The sequence below is a fragment of the Culex quinquefasciatus genome, chromosome 3 (genome assembly GCF_015732765.1).
Source record: "Culex quinquefasciatus strain JHB chromosome 3, VPISU_Cqui_1.0_pri_paternal, whole genome shotgun sequence".
Lineage (NCBI taxonomy): Eukaryota > Metazoa > Arthropoda > Insecta > Diptera > Culicidae > Culex > Culex quinquefasciatus.
The window spans coordinates 107,616,388-107,638,599 of record NC_051863.1 but is presented as its reverse complement, the minus strand read 5'-3'; the positions used below and the strand labels follow the sequence as shown (position 1 = coordinate 107,638,599).

The following is a 22,212-nucleotide window of genomic DNA, read 5'->3' as shown; positions in this document are numbered from 1 at the left end:
CCATCGAAGGATGCCTGTCGCGCAAAAGGAAGATGGCGGTAGCGAAGCAGAGGACATCATGGGGACCGGAGCAGCAACAGCAAGAAGTCGTGCGAAGAAGTAGAGGGTAAAATGTGCCATTTTAGGGGACCGGTATGTTGGGTCACGGACCCTATTATCGGCGATTATTTATTACCCCCCGTCGCACGGGGGGGTGAGTACGAAAGAGACGTCAGTGGTGGCAACTGACGTCTGCTTGAGTTGTTATTGTTTTGAATGTTGTTTGTAATATTTGTGAAATATACGTTCTGTTGCGTTTTGACACCCGTTGAGACTGGTCGTCTCATCGGGACCAAGAAAGTCGCCGTGTTTTATTTTATTGTACCGTCCTCCCAGTGGTGTCTTCGTCCGCCGTCGTAGTTTTCGTTTCGTTTTCTTGTTCCGGACGTCCCCGCAGTAATGCACAACGTAGGGGACTGGACGATCGGGCCGAACAGGATTTTTTAAAAACCTTAATAACTTTTGGCAACAGCCTCCAACACCCATACTCCCATAGGTCAAAAGTTAGGGAATTTCATGGACTATAAGCCTACGGTATTAACTTTTTGGCCAATCGCAGTTTTTCCCATAGTATTACGATTTTTCTAGAACAAACATTTTACAACGTTAGTTTTTGCCCTGTAGGCTTCCATAGCGGCACTTTTTGGTCTCAATTTTGTCATATTCGGAATCCTCGAACAATTTCACGTATGTTAGAAGTATTGGAGTTGTAATTTTGATTTAAAAAATAATTAAATAAAACATTCTTGAAAAAAGAAATAGATTTTATTTACCCTTTACCCTGCTACCGTAAAACTATGGGAAAACTGCGATTGGCCAAAAAGTTAATACCGTAGGCTTATAGTCCATGAAATTCCCTAACTTTTGACCTATGGGAGTATGGGTGTTGGAGGCTGTTGCCAAAAGTTATTAAGGTTTTTAAAAAATCCATTTTTAACAGTTATTTGCAAAAGCTATGAGAAAAAGTCAAACCAATCCTGGATGTCTATAGCACATTTTGAAGGACTTCAAAAGACCTTTCGAATGCATCTAAGAGAGTTGGAATTGATGAAGTTTTACGGAAATGCGAGCAATTTTATGATTTTTCATGTGTTTTGGACCTCAAACTTCAATGCCCGTTTTACCCCACTTCCCTTTGTCGTAGAGGGCTCATATTTGACATGAGTTCATCTCATGCATAGGCAAACAAACGCTGAAAGTTTCATCAAAATCGGAGCACCTCGATACGACCTCTAGAACAAACCGAGCAGAATCTACAAATACTGCATCTTAAAATTTAATAAAAGGCAACGTACAAGAACATTTAAGTATTTAAGAGGCGTACATCCAGAAAATCTCTAAATATCATGTTACAGGTAATTTATTAAATCGACTAAGGCCGTTGCAAATATTTTTCAAAGTATATGTCGCCTCCCCCCCTTCAAAATCGGTTTGAAAAATCAGGGGGCAAAAATTTTTTTTTTCAAAAAACTTAAAAAAAATAAAAAAAAATTAAGGAAATTGAAGTCTAACCAACTAAAAACAAGTAGAAATGCATTTTCTTGCGTTGACAATCATATTTGTCTGTTCAATTTTTGTGGAATTCCAATGTACAGCACCGCAAAAAGTTTTTTTCGCCCCAGCATCAGCATGAGTTTATGAACAAAACGTTGTACTAGGTTTCTATTAAATTGTAGATTGTTTACATGTTTCATAACAAAATGTGCAAAAGGCCTAAGGGGTGTAAATACTTTTTTACATACTGTATATCAGCATTCATCTATTTTTTTTTTTTTCATTGTGTTTTTGTGGCCAGCTCAACTCCCCAAGTTGGGAAACAAGGACGTCATTTACGTCAACCCACACCAGAATCAGTTTGGCTCATCAAACTATAAAGAACACGAACACAGCAGAGAAGAAGGAACATCGAGTGCCCCGCCAGTCAGTAGTAAAAACATTTTCATTATCAAACGCGGCAAGAGTGTGTGCGTTGTCCGTGTAGTACCTACGTATACAACTCGCCTCGCTGTGTTGTGTGACATTCGTAAAAAAAAGTCCCGCCAAAGGAAAAGCACCCCCAAGTTGTTGTTTTAGTGTGTGTGTGTGTGCGCTCTCGGTGGGTTGAATGCGCGCCTGTGTGGGTGTGTGTGTGTAAATAGAGAGAGCTTGGAAAAGCGCGTCATGGCATTGCGATGGAAACTGGAAAACGCGGGATGAACTTGAATGAACGCGTGCTTATCGAGGGTGATACGTGTGCTGTGGAACAATGAAAAGCTGTTTGAGAGAGAGAGAGAGAGAGAGAGAGTGGGAGCTTCGCTCACGGAAACTTTCGACGAGAGCGCGAACGCTCCTGGAAAGTCATGGTGGCAGTCGTATATTAGACACTTTCCTCCGTAAGCTGCCATCAGAGTCGAGTGATTATTAGTAACGCTAGCATTGAGCCAGGAAATGTATTCGCTGGTTACATAAAAAACGGGAAAGAGAAATTTTGTCCTTCTAAAAGTTCTTTTTTTGGTGGTGGCGACGCGCTCTGAGTGTAGTTCCGAGGATACAAATCAGTAATTTCAGCAAGGAGAAAAGTTCAATTTTCGGAAGGAAAATTCTTCAATACAACCCCTCAATTGGTGGGGTCGGTTCAGCTTTGTGTTTGACCCCCGCGGTGGGAAATAATAAAATGAATTTAGAAGTTTTCCTAGAAGCAGCGAGGCAAATGTATCACGCAGTTGGTGGGTTCTTTTTCCACACAACTGGAGAGAAATGGTGGTGATGTGAAAGATTTCGCCTTTCCTTGATTCGATAAAGTGGAATCCGGATGCCCTTGGATCAGGGTTGAAAAATATGAAAATCCGACGCAGCTTACAAATTGGAGTGTTGTGAAGCAAGGAAAAATCACAAAAGAATACGAAGAAAAGTGTACGCGGATGCTCGTGATCAATATACACACAAGGAAGAGAAAATAGTCCGTGCCGTATAGCTGTGTGTGGGGTGGAAAAATCTCATCCTTGGCGGGTCCTGAGTCCTTGCCAGAATCAGGAGTAGGAGCGGGAGCAGATATCAGCCTGGAGCGATGGTGGCGGGAGCGAAAAGCCCTCTTTAGTCAAGATTTAGGTAAATAAATCAGTAAATCCTTCAACGAGCGAGCGGGATTCAACCCCGAAAATCACGCCTAGATAACAAATGACTGGCCACCACTACAGGATTCGCGACGGCCCCACTCCTGACCACACTTCGACGACCACATCCTGCCAAACCAGTTGGTAGTCGTTGAACGGACGGAGCTCGGCATTATCCTTGATTTTGCTTCACTCTCGATTGCGTGTCAAAATTCCTTTAGCCAAGTTCCTTTGCCTCCCGTCGTCGTCGTCGTCGTTGTTGCCGCCACCGCATCTGCTGCTGCTTCTGGTGGCCATGTGTGTGTGTGTACGACATCGGGTCAGGTCAGGTCTCTCGGTGCAGTTGAAGCACAATGGTGTTTATGTTATTTTTCATTAATAATGTTGAATTTTGGTAGGTTGAAAATTTGGTTGGTTGAATATTACCTATTTTTGAGTAATTTTATAAAAAAAATTAAACGTAAAATCTGTCATCATTCCCTGATGAATATTACCATAATTTTGAGCTGATGATGTCGATCAGAATGTACAGATTATGAGTATACTTTTATTTGTTTTTTTGAAGACTATTTTCATTGTTCCCTCGCAGCCTTGAAACGGTTTTACACAGAACTCGGTCGATCAACGATGATGTGAGGAGGTCAGCACCAGTGTGTTGTGATAACCAGAATTCTTGCTATTTGATTGCATCATAACAACAATTCATCATTAATCTCAACATGTTTGTGAGGAGCAGTAATCTCAAACAGTTAGAACTGAATTAAATCTTCAATCTTCAAATTGTTTACCAACATTTTTTTCCTCGAATAACATTAACATGGATTTCCTACATGATAATTATTTTTAAAGTTACTAGCAAGTAGGAAATCCAAAAAGAGATAGTATGATAGTAATTTTCTGTATTTACGATATCTTGTTATAAACAATTATTGCAATTGCGAATAAGTGCAAAAAAATATCACTAATCTCATCATAAATGCTCATAGTTAATCTGCACTGAGAGCTAAAATAAAGTTATAATTTATTGTCCTTTAATGAAACTTAAATTTTAGTTTGATATCAATATTTTATCCTTTCATTGAATATCTAGAATTCAGTAACTTGTGGCTTAATTTTGTCCATTGTTTTGCACATAAAGTTTGAACCACTATGCCTTCTTCTTAGTGATTTTTTGCAAAATGTACTAGCAGCAGCAGCAAACATCACAGGAAAAGACCTAACCAATTCAGTCAGCTAGTTGAGTGGCACCCACAATCCGAAAGCTGCATTATGTGTTCGTGTTTGCATGTATGTGGGTTGTAGAGAAGAAAGTAAAAACCGGAACCTTCAGTGCTGTCGCTTTGAAACACACACACACTAACACACTCACATACTCACACCCAGACCGCATAGCTTATGAACGGCACCAGCAAAAGTTTTCATTCATTTGTGGCCAACACCGGAATGTGCTACCGTTGCCGCGGCTGGAGGTCTTGAAGGCACTTAAGCAGTGCCAGCGAACTTTATAAATTGCACCGAGCTTGAAATGTCCCGTGGAGAACACATACTAATGTCTGTGTTTTCATGACTTCAAAGGATTGTTTGTGAGCGCAGCGATTTTGATGAATACATTAGGAGTTTGTCTGACATGTTACTGCTCAACAGGATATTTAAGCTGATGCTTTTGGAGTTGTCTAACTTTGAACAAATTATAGTTTGTGGAGCTTGTTACACTCACTGTTTGATAAAACAAACTCCGAAGTTGTTGGGATGACTGATGGTCACCCAGTTTGGAAACTGAGTTTAAATTGAATTTTTTTATTGATACAAAAATGCTTGCTGCATACAAAATGGGTCACCATTCGTTTGCAAAGTTAATAGTTATGACCAGGTTTGCTTAGAGAACAATGAATTTTTCAATTTTGAGCAACTTTTGTTCTACGAAAAACGTTACTTCTCTTGTTTTATATTTTTCTTGTTTCATTTTTAGTATTTTAATTTGCATTTATTTTGTTGAGTTTATGTTTGGTTCTGATAGTATTTGGCTTACTCTACCTCTTTCTATCATTACCTTTTGTCTATCTAGTTTTTTCATGTTTTTACTGTAGCTTTTTTAAATTTTTTTGCTTGTTATATGTATGTATTAGGGTGTTTCAACCAAACAAAAAAGTTTTCAGATCACGACAAACCGAGGTTCGTCGTGGTTCTCACCTAGCCGTCATAGCATACTAAGGACAATGAAGGATGAATCGTTGATTCTGGAGACATCGGACGTTGATCCAATGCGCACCTTGGGGACAGAGTGGAAAACCCTAATTCCACCTGTTTTTATTCCGAATGAATTCATGTTGTCCCCAGACCCGTAGGAACGGTTGAATGAAAAGCACAAAAATCCCATAGTAATTTCCATGTAAACTTTCAATCGCTGGGGACAGGCCAATTCACATTAAAATGGGCTGATATTTGGCATGAGAGTCTCTATGGGTATCCTTTACAAGGGAACCTCGGTTTGACGTAATCTGAAAACTTTTTTGTTTGGTTGAAACACCCTAGTATGTATGTATGTATGTATGTATTTGACCCCCTATAGGCAGGACTTGGCCACAGTATATTTCAACTGAGACGGTTCGGTTAGTAACGACCATATATCTCAAGAACCTCAAGAACCGATTTCTTCTGAAATTGTAGATCGGTAATGAAGATGACGCGGGGCAGGCAATCCACGACTCTTTCGTCCAGTTCATGAGTATATGAGATGGCCCTGGGCTGGTTTGAGATGGTGTTAGTAGTTATATAATGGTTTGATACATTAAACCTTGTGACATTATTTCGCCACTACGGATCAATTCAGTTCTAGAGCATTAACTCCATGATGGCCGACTGGTTAGCTTCCCAGACCATCAATCCAAAGGTGTGAGTTTGAATCCCACATGATTCTTAAACGTTTTTTGTTCATATTCAAAGTTCAATTCCTGATTCCAAATTTCAAGGGAACCGACCGGGATTTGATCCCTGAACCCTTCTGCTTTCGAGGCAGAAGCCGGCAACCATTAAGCCACGGAGCTGGTACTTTTTAAATTTTTTTGTTTGTTTTTGACATTTTCTACTACAGAACGACACCATTAAATTCTAAAAAATGCTTAGAGGCATAACAAAAATTATTGCATTCTTATTTTCACAAGATCTAGAGGAAATGCTAGTAAGCAACACAGCCAAAGTTGATCTGTAAGTAAGAACTGCATTGTCAGCTTGATTTTTTTCAATAACAGATTTTAACGCAGCTTATTATAAAGCTCAATTTAAAAAATAATCAGATTTCTTAAAATAAATATTCAGAAATTTGGAATGTTAAAAATACTCACTATTTATGAATACTAAGGGGTATAAAAAGCTTGAGTAAAGCTAAATGGTGTTCTTTGCCAAGGAAATGTTGAGAACCGCTGAAATAAAAAAAGTACTTTTAGATTGTTTGTAAATTTTTAATTTTGGGACCCCATGAATTCATTTATATTATACCATTATTTGATATAGCACAACTGTTGTAATATTTGTGATACTTTTTGTTTTTTTTTTATTTCAGCCGAAAATTTTAAAATATGTTTCCTTAATTTGTTTGCCCCCTCCCCTCAAGCTTGACCAGACCCAAGGGACAAACACTTTTAATACAATTTGTACTAGCCAAATGAGTTTTTTCATTCACCTCAGAGTATCCAATTGTCTTCATTCTTGTTCTGAGTGCCTGTCACCAACCAGTGAGTGATGTAGGGTCGACGCAGGCTGATGCTAACGACGAAAAGACCTGCCTTGGGCAACAATTTTTTCTGGGTTGTGACAGGCCCTCAAAAACAAGAATGAAGGTTATTGAATATCATCAGGCACTCCTTAGGTAAATGTCAAAAATTCATACGAAAGGATATTAGTTTTATATATGAGAACAGTAGTCTTCCTGTGTGGATCAATCGGACCGCGCACTGGACTCACAATCCAGAGGTCGCCGGTTCGAATCCCAAGGCGGACGCAAAAATGCTAAGTGTAAATATAGGTATTCGGTGCCCTCTCCCCGTGCCCATACCTTCACACTTAGCAGACCTGGGAGGCGGAGTCTTGTCGCAAAAAGAACGATACACGCCTGTGTGGATCCGTTGACGAAACCGCAAGGTTTAAGAGGGCCACATTATAAGGTGTTACGTCGATTCCGTTTCCGTAGAATATATGGGACTTTTTACAAAGCCTCGCTCTACAAGCTGAATATCTGGAGATTTTTTTTGAATAGGTCCAATGAACCAAATTTTCAGTTTTTGCTTTTTGGGTGTTTTTAATACCCCTGACACAAGGCGGATTCAAAAACACCCAAAAAGCAAAAACTGGAAATTTGGTTTATTGGACCTTTTCAAAAAGATTCAGATATTGTTCCTTGAGCTATTATAGGGCACCCTAATGAACAGTTAACCACAGGTCATGAGACCCCCAGGTTTCAAATTTCCATAAAGTGTCCGCTTAGTTTCCAACCCGTTTTTGTTCATTCATTCCATGGAATTTAAAAAAAAAAATCAATATTTATTAAATGAAATGTGTACTTTGAAGTGCTCTATAATGACCAAAGTGTTAATTAAATCTAATGGCGTGATAAGTGGAAACAACCCTTCTTTAAGGCTGGTATGCAGATCGGAAGGAAAGGGGTCAAGAAACAGCTTTACGAACAGCAGACCAAAGGAGATTTCTTGGGGCTTTTCTTCACCCTCTCTGGTTTGCTTTCGCTGCCGCTGCTGCCCATTTGAATTTTTTCTTGACCGGTTCCTTCCGAAGTGCGTATACCGTTTTAAAAAGAAAAATAATAAATAAAAGGAATTCTCGTTTGTTGGACAGGTTAGGGTGCTGATGTGCCAATATTAGAAACCTAATGGAAATATATGCTTTTGTCCTACTATATGTTACTTTTCCATTTTATTATTTTTTTTATTTGAATGAGACTGTATCCTTCCTTTCCTTGTGTCCAAAAAAGCTTTTTTGCATCACTCGATCGTCCATACAAGTCTCCATTAAAATTTTGAGGCTGTCAATGCAAAATTGCTTTGATTTTGCAATTTCTATTTGATGTCTTCTGTTTTATAACTATAGTTATTAATTATTCTGCATTCTAAGCAAAATCATTTTTTTCAGCATACAAAATCAATCTAGATCGAATTATTTTTTTAAATTTTAAATGCAATGCGGATGATTTTTTTTTGCAGTTTAAAGTTATTTTTTACAACCTTATCTTTTATTCTGTCCCATTTACTATTTTGAAGTATTAAGCAGTAGTAAAGTTGTTTAAAGGACCAATGAGATATAGGGAAAAGAAAATATTTGAACAATCTTGGAATTCTTTTGTCCGTTTAAGATTTTTTGGTTCTTTGACCACTCGACCCTTTTGTCACTAGACTTTTATCGGTTGTCCAGTTTTTCTTGCCCCTCTCTAGCCTTTCGTCATACAAGCAATCGTGCAATTGCGCCAACTCGAATTCACCGCACGCCTGGGTGGTTGTTTGTAGTATTCTGATGCTACGATTATCCCGACAAAGCTTTGAACTAAAAGGATCACACTTGTGTGTCATCCTTCTCCCCTTTCCCCTCCCTTTTGCTGATAGTGGGCGTTGGGTGGGTATCATCATCGTACTATACACATGATGCAATGTGGTTTTGCGCCCGCATATCGCCTTTTGCGGTGGCGTCGCGACGTCGGATAAGGACACGGCATTCGACAGAGGTCGTCGTCGCGTTCGCCTGTGGTGGTGTGACGTGAAAGTCACACGTTTTGGTTGAATGTGTGGTGGTGGGCGGAAGTGTGTGTGTGAGTGAATCGAAACGTCACTGCTGGTGGTTTGGTTTGACTTTATCGTGCTTCGCTTTGGAAGCTTTCTCCGTTCCGTTGTGCTCTCTTTTCTCATGCTCTCTCTCTCTCTCTCGTTTCTACGGAAGTCGACAACACACGGCGGTCGTTGGTGGCTTGGCCACACCGGATGTACACAAGTGTGTGAATCATGTTGGAAAACACACTCAACGGTCTTGGTGGTGGTGGCGTCGGCGTTGTTGTGGACGATTCGTGGAAAGGAAATTTGTAGACTGCGACTATACAAAAACCAGTGGCACTCGACGAGGACGCTTTGTCGTCACCGGATGGGGGTCGGCAGGAAGAAGGAAGGAGGAAGCCAATTTTATGCGCTTTTAAAGTTTCATTTGTTGATCTTGACACTTTGGGTAGTGGGTTGGGTTTGGGAGGAGTAGGAGCAGCAGTAGAATGACAGTCGGTTTTTGATGATCCACTTTCAATGTTGATTGTGAGCTTATCAACGTAATGGATGTTCGAGAGGACACCTGCGTGCGAGTGGTATGGTATGGAAATGGGTTATCGATCAACCGGGACACAAATGTGTGTTTAATAGCGAACGTCAGTTTGTTGACAAGACAATAATGTATCATCGTTGATAGAACTGACCCGAAAATTTAACGATGAATGGCTACCATGCGCTTCCATGGAATGGTACGAAAAGTTACAGCGAAATTCGAAATAGAAGCTAGGTAAATCTCCGTCAACTCACACAGCTATTGCCCGGACCCTTCTTCGATTTGCGTGAAACTTTTACCTAAGGGGTGTTGTCCCTGATTGCGTATCCGAGCTCTTTTTTTCGATATCTCGTGACGGAGGTTCACAATAAAAATAATACGTTTTAGTTTTATTTTTTAATAATTTGTAGCCAAAATGGGGATGGGAAGCAATCTGCGCCTGTGGTCGGACGCGTTTTTTTTCTTTGCTGTCATTTTCGTCCTTCCGATAATTTTAAAACTTTCTTCAAAATGTGTGTTAAATAAGTTGAAATGCAAAGATCTCGTTATTATTCGGGTGCAAGACATTTACAGTGGAAGTGAATTGGAAGCTATTTTCATGGAACATGAAAAATTCGATTCCACGACAAGGGAACAAGAAAACCAAGATAACAATCGCGAAGTGGCCATCAATTCAAGCGTTCCTGTGAGTCCAGTTTCTGCCACATAACATCCAGGACGGCGTCGGGGATGTATTTGAAGGCTGATCCTTGCGGACACCAGCGTCAATCAAAAATTACTGAAGAAGGTGTGGGTCGTCGTGGCGTCCTGCCACTCCAAAGTCGTGTGTTGCTTGCTGTATATCGTGCGGTACCAGTTCTGTCGAAAGTTCTGCTGATCAAGCCGATTCAAGACAAGAACTCAAGAAAAGGGAAGATTCGAGTGGAACGTGGCGAGACAATTGGAGTTGTTCTTGAAGATTTCGTGTTTTTGGTGAGAGCTTTCCATTATTATTTCAAATAATTCTTTCATCTATTCTAACATTCATACATTTCAATGAAGACAACTACGCCACTTTACTATATACGCGGTAGGGTGTTCCCTTGGTCGTTCGCTGTGAGTTGTGGATTGCCTGCTTCTCTAATGAAGGTTCGACTGAGGGGGCATGCTTATTAATTTCTCGTCGCTCCATACCCTCAGTGACGTGATGGGAGCAAGGCCGTCTATGCGAAGTGTCCCTACAATCGCTACAAATTTTCGGCGCTTGGGGAGGGATAAGGGAAACCATTTTGATATATGCGCCGGTATTTGTAGCACTAAAATTCGTGCAAAAAAACTTATGCACGTGGGTGTACAGATTACGGAGTAAAAGATGATCGAATTGTTCACCTAGCGCTCACATGTGTTCCAGGACCAAGTTGCCTGCGGGTATGGGGATCATACATACATACATACACATACATTTGTAGCCAAAATGGGGATGGTTTGGAAATTTGGTGTCCAAGGAACGTTTATGCAAAATTGGACGCCCAATTTGATGGCGTATTCAGAATTCTGGACAAAAAAATTTAAAATACATACATTTTCAAGGAAAAACGTGTACTGTTGTTTGTAAGCTACATAGAATACCAATGGAATAAAAATAATCATGATTTTGTTTTAATGTTCAACAAAGTTTTGAAATAATGCTTCAAATTAAAAATTATTTGTCACAAACTTTAAACAAAGTTGGTAATAGTCTTTGAGACAATCTATGTAAACTCTTTCAAAATCGACAAAAGTTTTGCGCGATATTCCATTTTTGAACATAATTTTCCATTTTTCGATACAATCATCCCACATATTTGGAACAGTTTACAGATCGATTTATTTGAAATTCATTTGAAAGCTTTTGCGTGGACAAAGTGCACATCTAGATTTTTTTATTAGGCCTTTAAACATATGAAAACATAGACCCATGAAATCCACATATTTGGAAAATGGATTCCCCGTTCCCTACCCAAGCGCTAGTGTTTTCCTGCTTTTGATAAAATAGTCATGAAATGCAGTATTATGTTTAAACATCAATATTTCGATGCTTATGTGCTCTCAATGCTGACAATTTACCACAAAAGTGTTCCGAGTTTGTGGGTGTTCAGAATTTGTGGGATGACTGTAAATTGCAGCCTGAAATGAGACTTTTTTTTTCTTAAAATGGCGATAAATCATGATGGTGACAGGCAAACCCCCTAATTTTGGCTATGTTTTTTTTTATGTAATTGTCTGTTCTACAAAAACGCGTCATTTGAAAATTATTTGTTTTGTTGGAAATGAAACAAAACCCTTCTGAGTTATTGCAGATGTGAAAAGAACATTTAAATTTCTAATTTTATATCGGCGCCATCCATAAACCACGTGAGCTCCTTTTTTAATTTAATTAATTTATGTTGATACACATTTTCTGAAGGCAATGCAATCTTTTGTTTTTGAAAATATACTGATTAAGTCGGTTGGAAATTCTGTGCACACTTGTGACACGTAGTACAATTTTACTTTCGAAACACACTTCTGACACGTGCTTTTCAGATTTTTGCTTACATAATTTACTGTACCTTTTAACTGGTGTAACCAAATTAGTTGAAACTTGGAGCGTTAAGCGATAGTATGCGAACCGATTGCTTCAAAAAGTTTGGCTCTACCATTCATCGTTTTGAAAATATTTATCATCAAACTTTAAAAATCGATTTTCTCGAAAAGTACTAAATGGTCGTTGTCACAAGATGGCACACAGCTGACGATTTGTTAATGCAAATCAGCACTGATTCAGCAGCACAGTCAATAGCTGTTATAATGCTGGTTTAGGGCTACACCTAGCAACACTTTCAAGATTAATAATCAAACTGGCAACACGATTCTGATTTTGAGTAAAAAGTGAAAGAGAGAGAGAACAAAGAAAAACAAATTTCTCGCTTACTCTTCGTCTTGTCGGAAATTTGCAGAAATTAGCATCGAATTTTTCTGTTTGTATAAGCTTTTAGTCGCTTTATCACAAGGTTTTTCATGTAAGTACACTCAAACTCCGATGGTTTGACACCAACTGTTGTCAAACGAACGGGGTCACGTTTTAGTTTGACACCATTTTTACACGGAGTTCACACACACTACCAAACGTTTGTTTTGATAGTGTGCGTGAGCGCCGTGTAAAAAGTGACAGTTCGTCACTTTTTAGTTTGACTTTGACCAACCAGCGGGATACAAACAAAAAAAGTGTCAAACGAAACAATGACCAACCACCGGGGGTTGAGTGTATGTGAAATTATTTGATGGATTACGTTTTTTTTCACAGAATTGCATTATTGATTTTCAGCATTTTATAAACTCTTCACCGTCATCGTGAGGAAGAATTTAAAGAAGCCTTTTCTTTGGAACTGTAGTATCCAGCAACTGAATGTGGGCAAGCACCGTTCGGAAGATCTTCAGCGTTCGTACAATGGCCCATGGGATCTCCGGAACCTGCAAGGAAGTCAAGAAAGGAGTGCTTGAAGCTACCCACAACGTCGGATTCACCATCAAAGGCTGAGCCTTGCAGCACGGCAAACGACATGACGACAAAGCGACATGATCGACAAAGTGGTTGATCTCACTTAATTTGCCGCGAGGATTTGTGTAAAAAGTGATTTATTTTAAGTATAATTATAAAGGAAGTAAATTGCTTTGAATTAAACAGAAAAAAAAACTAGGAAAATAACGTTTTTAATGTGATCAAGAACAAAATACATCAAGATGGCCTAGTCTGAAACAGTAAACACAAGATGCTTTAAAACCGCATATGAAAATTGCTTCTCACTTGGCCGTGAGGACACGGGCTCAGGACCATCACCACAACAGCGATGTCAACTTCCATACTTCTCTGCAGAACATCATCATCAAAGCAACATCACAAGTCAAGTCAAGTCGGTAATGCAGTTATAAACAATCCAAAAATAGAACCATAATCGGGAAGCAAGGGAAAGAAAGAGAGAGAGAGCAATTTTTGTTTGCTCTCTGTTTTGTTTTTTTTTTTTTGTTGACTTTTTCCGCAGGGTGGACAGAAACAGTCTAGGCCACCACTAAACCAGCCGAGTAAAGTCCAAATGTGGTCATTATTCAGCACTATAGTAGCTGTTAGTGCTGACGTAAACTCTGTTAAGCTTTTACTCGCAGCTGTAAAAGCACATTTAATGCCGAACTGTGGCTAGGTTTAAGTGCTGGATAGTTACTTGGGTTCATACCAAATAAATCTTTTTAGTTTGGAGCGAGACAACCGCCAACCAAAAAATTGATTAGGTACGTCTACTTTCTTTCTCGAAGCAAAAATTGACAGGATGGGCTTTCGATTTAATTAGAATTTGATTTTATTGATTCTACTCGGTACATTACTAACGTCCGAGGTTTTTACATCACGCTATCCATTCCTTCTGATGATGTTGCTCGGTTGGTAAAAAGGCAGAGTACAGTAATTCGTGCTATCCACATATACCACCACTAGGCATTGACAGGAATCATCAGAATGCTGTCCGTTTGCTTGAAGGCATAATCGAAATTGAAGGCAAATGCCGAACCATTTTTTGATTCCTGCACACAGATAGCTTAAAGCCGTTCGAATGGAAAGATTTTTATTTCAGCTGACTTTCACGAAGATACTTTACTTCGAGCATTGCATGTCTGAGCAGAAAACAAAAATTGACAGCTCTGAAATCAATAATTTCACGACTCGAGTAGTTTTTGTAGAAAAAAAAAATCAAACTGCTTGTTGCATTCAGCAGGCAAATGCGATTAAGAACTTAGTAAATTGACTTATAAATAAAAAAAGCTGAAAAAAGGTGTAGGAAATTTATTCCAGTATATTGCTATAATTTTACAAAATGTTGTCACATCTGCTGAGACAAAAAACAGTTATCTCGGGATGGCACACGAATGACGATTTGCGAAACTGTTATGACAGGTGCTTAGCTTGAAATTTTAAATCGTGTTTGGGTTGAGCATCATGAACACATTTGTTGCTCCCGGGCATTTTCAAACGATTTCGTGAGAATATCTGTGAAGATATAAAATTGAAACCCATCGCACCCTGAAGGTATGTTAAAGTTCATTGATTTTTTTTATGATGTTTTGGGCAATCACTATATTTTATCATACAGGTATGGCGAACCATTGGTGATATGGGTGGATGTTTCAAAACTTTCTGTAATTATTACAGCAAACATAAAATTGAAAAAAACCTGAAAAACAACTGCATTTTTGTATCGATAAGCCTCGGTAAAAAACTGTACAAAAATTTCATATAACTGTTGTAATTTATGTGTATTATATTCGTACACTGTAGATGACTACAATTTTTATTTACATCAATGAATTAAAAAAATCGTTTTGTTTCAATCCAGCCCACCTTGTGTATTGATTTACATTTTATGCACGTACGTGGTCAAAGTTTCAAAATTGATGCGAATAGCAATCGAGCGTAACGCCGAATGGCCAAAAATGCTTGGGCACAAGCGAAAAAGTTTTGATTGCTTCGGGGAAATAATTTATCGCCCGAGATCAGTTGCACTGATGGGGGATAAATTATTGACCCAATTAAAGCGTTCTCGGCCTGTATTGTTTGTGTAGTTCTGCAAAGCTTCAGTCGGAAGTGCAATATTTTCGAGAACCGGGTTGCAGTTTGTTCTTCGAAAAATATTATTTAATTCCAATACAATTTATCTGTGAATTTTATTTTGATGAGGTTAATTGCGATATAAGGGCAGACAAATTAAAAAAAAATCCATGGGCTTTCTTCCCGAGTAGGGGTAAATAACACGGAAATACCAAATTTTGGTATTACTTGGGCAAATAACAGAGACCAAAATGTGCACTTGGTTGCCCAGTAATAGATGGTAAAATACCATGAAATCATAACAAAGTCTTGTATGTGAAAGGGCACAACAATACCAAACCATGTTATTCCAAGGGTAAAATAAAACCTCAAAATAAAACCATTTCAATACCAAGTTGAGGTCATCTGGATTTTTGAACATTGCTTGAATACCAAAACTTGGTATTGCCGTGGATTAATTTTTAGGTATTCCCGCGCCCTTGGAAAATCAGGTTTTGGTATTCCTGTGGTCTTCCACTTCCATGATTTTGGTATGATTTCATGGTATTTTACCATCTATTATTGAGCAACCAAAGGCACATTTTGGTCGCTGGTATTTGCATAAGTAATACCAAAATTTGGTATTTTCATACCATTGTTAGTGCAGCAGTTGCAGTTAGTGAAAAAACGGAAATGATCCATATGCAACAGCCAAATCTAATCACCTGATGATTCCATGTTGTTGTTAGTGATATTCTTTACCACATCGAATTCTTTTGTCATTGATGAACGGCCTGTGCTTGAAGTTCTTGAAGATTCTGTTGATTCTGTTAATCTGTTGATTAACTCGTTATTCAAAGTATTTGGTTTCCCGACTTGGAGAAATTTCAACGTTTTAAAAAAAAATCTTAGTGGGTATATCAAAAAATATGAAAATCAGCTTTAACATTTTTGGGTTTCAAGTCAATTAAAAATTAATTATCTCGTCAAATTTATGAAAAAAATCCCATAGCTTCAGAGGAATTTGATGAAACCTTTCAATACCAAAATGTGGCATCCTGACTTAGAAAATTTTCCACAATTTCAAGTAAATTCTTTAGAGGGTATATCAAAAATGTTTAAAATCAAGTTTGAAATTTCCGGTTTTCAATGAAAGCATTCGCTTTGAGACATCGTTTTAGCGCAAAATTAATTATCTCGTCAAAATTTATGAAAAATTGTCTATAGTTTCAGAGGAATTTGATGAAAACTTTTAATACCAAAATAATACCAAAATGTGGCATCCTGACTTAAATTTGTTTAAACAATTTCAAGTGATTTCTTTAGAGGGTATATCAAAAATGTTTAAAATCAAGTTTGAAATTTCCGGTTTTCAATGAAGGCATTCGCTTTGAGACATCATTTTAGCGCAAAATTAATTATTTTGTCAAAATTGGCAAAAATTTTCCCATAGTTTCAGAGGAATTTGATAAAATACAGTAATACCAAAAGAATACCAAAATGTGGTGTTCGACCATTGACAAATTCTGCAATTTTGCAATATCAAAACAATACCTTTAATTGGTATGATACTACATTTTGCTCTTGCATAATCCTTAAGACAAATGTTAAAGGGTCCAGAAATACCAAAATTTGGTATTGATACCTGAGGAAGGTATTATAACGCATTTCCCGTGTTATTTACCCATGCTCGGGTTGGGAGTCCGAATCTAAATTGCGTTTAAAAAAAAAAATTACAAGCCAAAGGTTTCATATAATCCTGAGTTTTTGCCCTTGCCAAAGAGATGTTTACACGCTCTCGTGCCTGCCAAAACAAGGCAGAACAATTCCAAGCTCTTAGTGAGCTGATGATGAAGTACATCTACAAAGGATAAGCTGTCTTGTGCAGCGAAGTTTTTCGACGTCAATAGACAAAACGCACTGTGATTTAGTTTCAAGCTTTTCTGTTTCCATATTTTTTCTTAGAAAATTTAGAAGGTTTTTTTTTTAATTTTTCCTACTGTTGAAAAATCCATTCTTAGAATATCCAATTACATCAAAATGAACTATAGGACAAATCATAGTTGAAAGGGACTCCAAAGCTCTATTAGGTTATAAGAAATGCGGAATTGTGAATTGAATATTTACTTATAAAATTAATTGAATTGAAAAAAAAAAATGTAACAAAAATCTGGGTGCATGAAACTCTTGAGACGAGGGGTCAGATGTAGAGGGTAAAAAATAGAACTAATTCCGTAAAATATCTGTTTGTTTTCCTGGAGGAAACATACTAAACAAGATTGTAAAGGTCCTGAACAAGATTACTTATCGCATACTGTGCAACACATTTGTGTGAAGAATATTTAATAAGGGTTCGGTTCGGCTTCATGGATACATATTTTACAACTTGAAACAAAGACTAATTAATTAAATTGAGCACACATTTCCGGCTGAATGGAGCCCCCTGGTTTTCAATGGAAGACTTTTTCAAATTAAGCCAATTTCTGAGAAGGGTTCCAATTTCGTTGAACAGTGCCCGCTCAAGGTATTCATGCTGAAGATATTGTGCGTCCGGTAAATGGAAAGACCTTTCGTTCACATTTCACGAACCCACATCAATAGCCTCCCGTCATCCAGATCACTGATGTCTTTCAAGCATTCGTCCGCTCGGGGAAGATAATCACGATTGGGGCAGATACATCGAGTGATACCAGGAGGAAGAGTTTACTATTTACGAACAAGGTTGATATGAGGGTTTTACATAATCCAATAATCCGGTTACACGTTGTTTTCTCCCTCCTAAAAGGACGCCGGTCATGCATTGTAGTGATTAGGGAAAATTACTGGCAATTATGAATTCCATTTTGCCATTACAACCATCACCGTCATCCTCCTCGGACGAACCTTGGGGGTGTCAGAAATTGCTACTCCGGGCCGAGAACCCCAGTGTCAAGTGCTACAATCCAAAACATTCCCCGAAAACACACCACCGCTGACTTTGCTGTCAAGGTACATCACATCACAGAAGATGAAGTGTTGTCGATAAAACGTGAGTGTGTGAATGTGGAACCATTCAACAATACGGTCGAAATGTTTCGTGAACCATGAAAAGGAAAGGGTTTTGCTGGAAATATCCATCAGATAAATTAAAATTGGCCCTTTCGGATTGGTCTTTTTGATGTTCAGTATGTCGGATTCTATAATTACATTAGGTTGGGTCTCAATTGGGTACTAAAGCCCTATGTCAATTTTTATGTACAACGGTAAAAAACACGATTAAAAACCATTTCTGATCACTTTTTTTCATTTTAATGTAAAAATTTTTTTTGACAAGACAACATTTTTTCGATGGATCAACTATGGTCCCCTTGGAACGAGCTGTCAAGTAGGAGCTTTTCTGTCAAGAAGGACCGCGAGGTTAATTTTTCGAAATTGATTTAAAAATCCATTTTAAACTCTTTGTGGTCGAACAAAGGGTCATTTTACTCAGAAAAATAAGCTTTATCGCTGTAAACAATAATATCAGCAATCTAAGCTATATTTTAGGACCCAATTTGGTGTTGCAAAATACGTATGTTTTCAATAATGAAGATGATTATTATATTATTCCCTGTCGGTCAAAAATTGGTTTTCCTCGTGTTCTGTAGAAACATTTTACAAATCGTGATTAATGTTTCATTTCAATTTAATATTTCTGGACCCTAAATTTAGAACCATCATTGAACGACACCATCTACGACCTTAATCTTACGTAAATTATAATTATTTGACATGCATAAGGAACTCGTTAGCAACTTTTACCTATTTGCATTGTTATTGATATAAAGCTATGCTTTAGAAAAATTAAAACAAATAGTTTTTTTTTGTGTTTGAACAAACATTTGTCCACAAGGGTAGTCCTGTATTTAAAAAAAGTATCCACGTGGTTTGTGAATGGCCCTAAATCCTTTATTTCAATAACTAATTATAATGGTTTAGATTGCCTGGATCGGAGGCATGCATAATTTTTTTTCTGACACTCAGATATAATCATACTCTTTTTTTGTAGGGGTCCATTCATTACCGTCGAAACTTAAGCTGATAAAAGTTGGTTGACGGCAGAGAGTATACTTGTGACAGCACTACCAATAATCCAAGACCCCGGTCCACCCGCCACTTAATTGCAATCAAATTAGGCTAGACCAGTTATTTGTATTAGCATAATTGTACTGGGTAAAAGTTTCACCATGCACTACTGTGGCAGTAACGTAACGAAGGAAATCCTGCCATTTACTATGGCTTGCTACCCAACCTAGTTGCTTTGCTCTACCACATTCTACCGCATATCAGTCCCATTTGCAGGACCCAGGATCCAGCTACAGCTCGCGTTAAAAAAATGAAAATTTCACAAATGTGTAATCTTTGATGAATGTGAAAATAATGAGAAAATAACCTGCATTATAATTAACTAAGAAAAAAAAATCAAATGAGACAGATAAGCGGTTAAGGGGGGGTGTAGTGGCACTAGTAAAAGTTGTGAAAGCCATAAAGGAAGGGGGAAAGTAATTTCGAAAGGCAGGGAGGTAATGTTGGTTCAGTCAAAAGCAAGAAAAAGGTGTGACCATCCGACCAGGCAGCAGTGCCACTGCTGCAGTGTTGGAAGTTCATTCATTTTTCCCGACCACACACAACCGAATTGTCCTTGGAGTTTTACCACACGGACTGTGGTGAGCTGGTGATGTTGTAGGGAACGAAAAAAGTACCAAATTTGGTGGCTACCCTCTTGATATATAATGCAAATAATTGTTTTCTAGCACGGAAAGCTTGAAGTTGGGTAGGGTAACATTTTTTTTTGTATTTAATAACACCAAAATAAAACTCTATGGTGTAAATCAGGCAACCAAATGTACGGATTGTAAATAGGTCGTATGAATTTTAGTCCCTGGATCCGATTTTTGATATCAGTCGGACTTTTGTGCGTAATATTTGAACCCAAAATTCAAAATTCATGAATTTTTGGAATGTTGCGAATGGCCTTCGCTCACGATTGATGTAGGCTGACGATTCAAGCGATTTGGTCAGCACTGGGCAATCAATTTGGATTCTTTCAACCGAGCATCATGAACCTTGTTTTAAAAATTCAATTTAATTCGTTCTTGTTGGTGAATTATCATGTTACAATAAGTTCACAATACAATATAATACATAATAGAGTTTTAAAGTTTTTTCAGTAGTGTGTTTCATTATAATTAATTTTGGAACAATTTTTGCTGTTAACTAAAGGTTTACAAAGAGTAGAAAAAAAATGTGAAAAAGTATACTAAAATTGCAACGATAGGGGATAAAAAGAAAAATAAGTTGTTTTTAAAGCAAAATCAAAATTTATGTGCTTTCTAAATATTTATTTCTTATAATTAGTTACCACCATCAGAGGTGACATTGGGTGTGAGCGGTTAGATTGAGTCATACAAGTTTCAACATTTTTGTATGACCCAATGATATTCTTAATGGGTCATATAAATTGACTAATTCATTGAATTAATTTTCAATTGCAATATCAAAACAAAGTTCCTTAATATTGAAAAACTACTTCCGGACGGAGCTTTAAACGTAATTAAAAAGCGCTTGATGATTTCTTTCGATCGTAAACAGTACTCAGTCAACGATTGATCTCAAAACTAATCCATTTTCTCACTTCTATCTCTTTTCAGGTTAACGGAGGAAACTCTGCCTCGGCAGTGTACGAATACATATCATATCGAATGCCTCGTCGTTTCTATACAAACGTAGTGTAAGAATTTATCGTAAGTGTGGGAGAGAGATATATAGTAGGAGGGCAAGTAATTTTAAAATCGATGAACTAGTATCAACACAGTTCATCTATCCAATACATATCAGATAAAGTGGCTTTGGAATCGAGAGCGTGCGAGTAAGTAGTGTACAGTAAAAGTCTGCCGAAGGAAGAGGAGAATCGTGTTCCAACAGCAAGAAGCGAGTGTGCTGGGCAAAAGTTTTTATCTAAGCGGTATGGGAAAAGCTGTAGGCAGGAAAAGTGGAAAGTGTTCTGTAAATTGATGTATATGTGTGAATGTGAGCTGAAAGTTGGAAGTGGGTTTGCAGTGAAGAAAACAGAAGAATCAGAAGAAGTGAAAAAATCAATCGTCAAATTGCATCCCGCCACCTGCTGCTCCACCTTCGCCAACGCTCCCGGCTCCTCCGCCGCCGGGGCTGCAGTTCAGTGCTGCCATCTGCAACCCAATGCCCGATGCAGCCTCGTGGTGCCAGCAGATGGACCTAGGAGATCGTTTCTGCTGCTCACACCGATGCCCACAAAACGACGCGGTGATCAATTGAGGGATTGTTCCGTTTCGTTGCCACTGGACATTCTGTAAGTTTGATGATGTTGGCTGTGGAGTTGGAATGAGATAAGATGGGAACAGACAATCAATTTTAATTGAATTAGGGGAACTATACCCTTTCTCAGCCTATTTCTATTATCGGCCTATCAGCACTTTGATCATGAATTACAGCTTTCATAAAGTGTTTTTGACTGTTCCAAAGTAATGAATAGCTCAAATAAAAGTGAGCAAGCAACTCTCCATTGTTGAAACATCTGAAAATGTTGATTTAATATTGGAAAACGGAAAAGTGATGAGAATTGGTCGAACGGCTTAGAGTGATTAGAATGGGCATATTTCCCCTATTTTTGCTTAGCAAATCGGACTAAATTTGGAATTTGAGATACACAAGCAGGGTTGCGGAGTCGGGTCATGTTTCAAACGACTCCGACTCCAACTCCGACTCCGGCTCCGGCTTTCAACTCCAACCGACTCCGACTCCGACTCCAGCTTTCAATAAGTTGTTGGCTCCGACTCCGACTCCGACTCCACGTATTTTTCAATATTTCAAAAGTTAGTTAACTATTATTTTGAAACCAATGATAAATACGATTATTTAAATACTCTCTTAGTTTCATGTTTTTCTCAAGGAAAGAAAATTCGAATCAAAAAATGGAAAAAAAGTTTCTAGGTTATAAGTTTTATACGTTATTATACCATAAATCAACAAATATCTCCAGATTTGAAGGCATTTTTAAGTATTTTTTTATTCATTAACTTAACTTCAAATTTACGTTTAGTTTATTAAAGGCTGATGAATTTAAATATTTAATTGTTTTTTTTAATACTCATGAAAAGAAACCTAGCCTTAATGATCAATCGATCATCATAATCATAATTTCAATTTGCT

At 38.0% G+C, this 22,212-nt stretch overlaps 1 protein-coding gene across 1 annotated transcript in view; it reads left to right on the top strand.

Annotated features, from left to right (window-relative positions):
• Nucleotides 1-2,422: 2,422 nt before the first annotated feature.
• The window catches only part of LOC6050815 (heparan sulfate glucosamine 3-O-sulfotransferase 5), a 42,818-nt gene continuing 23,028 nt past the window's right edge, over nucleotides 2,423-22,212 (top strand). The window contains exons 1-2 of the mRNA XM_038264077.1: nucleotides 2,423-3,126; nucleotides 20,676-21,352. Of these exons, the coding sequence (XP_038120005.1) occupies nucleotides 21,039-21,352 (314 nt within the window). The 5' untranslated portion in view covers nucleotides 2,423-3,126; nucleotides 20,676-21,038. The remainder of the gene's footprint in view (nucleotides 3,127-20,675; nucleotides 21,353-22,212) is intronic.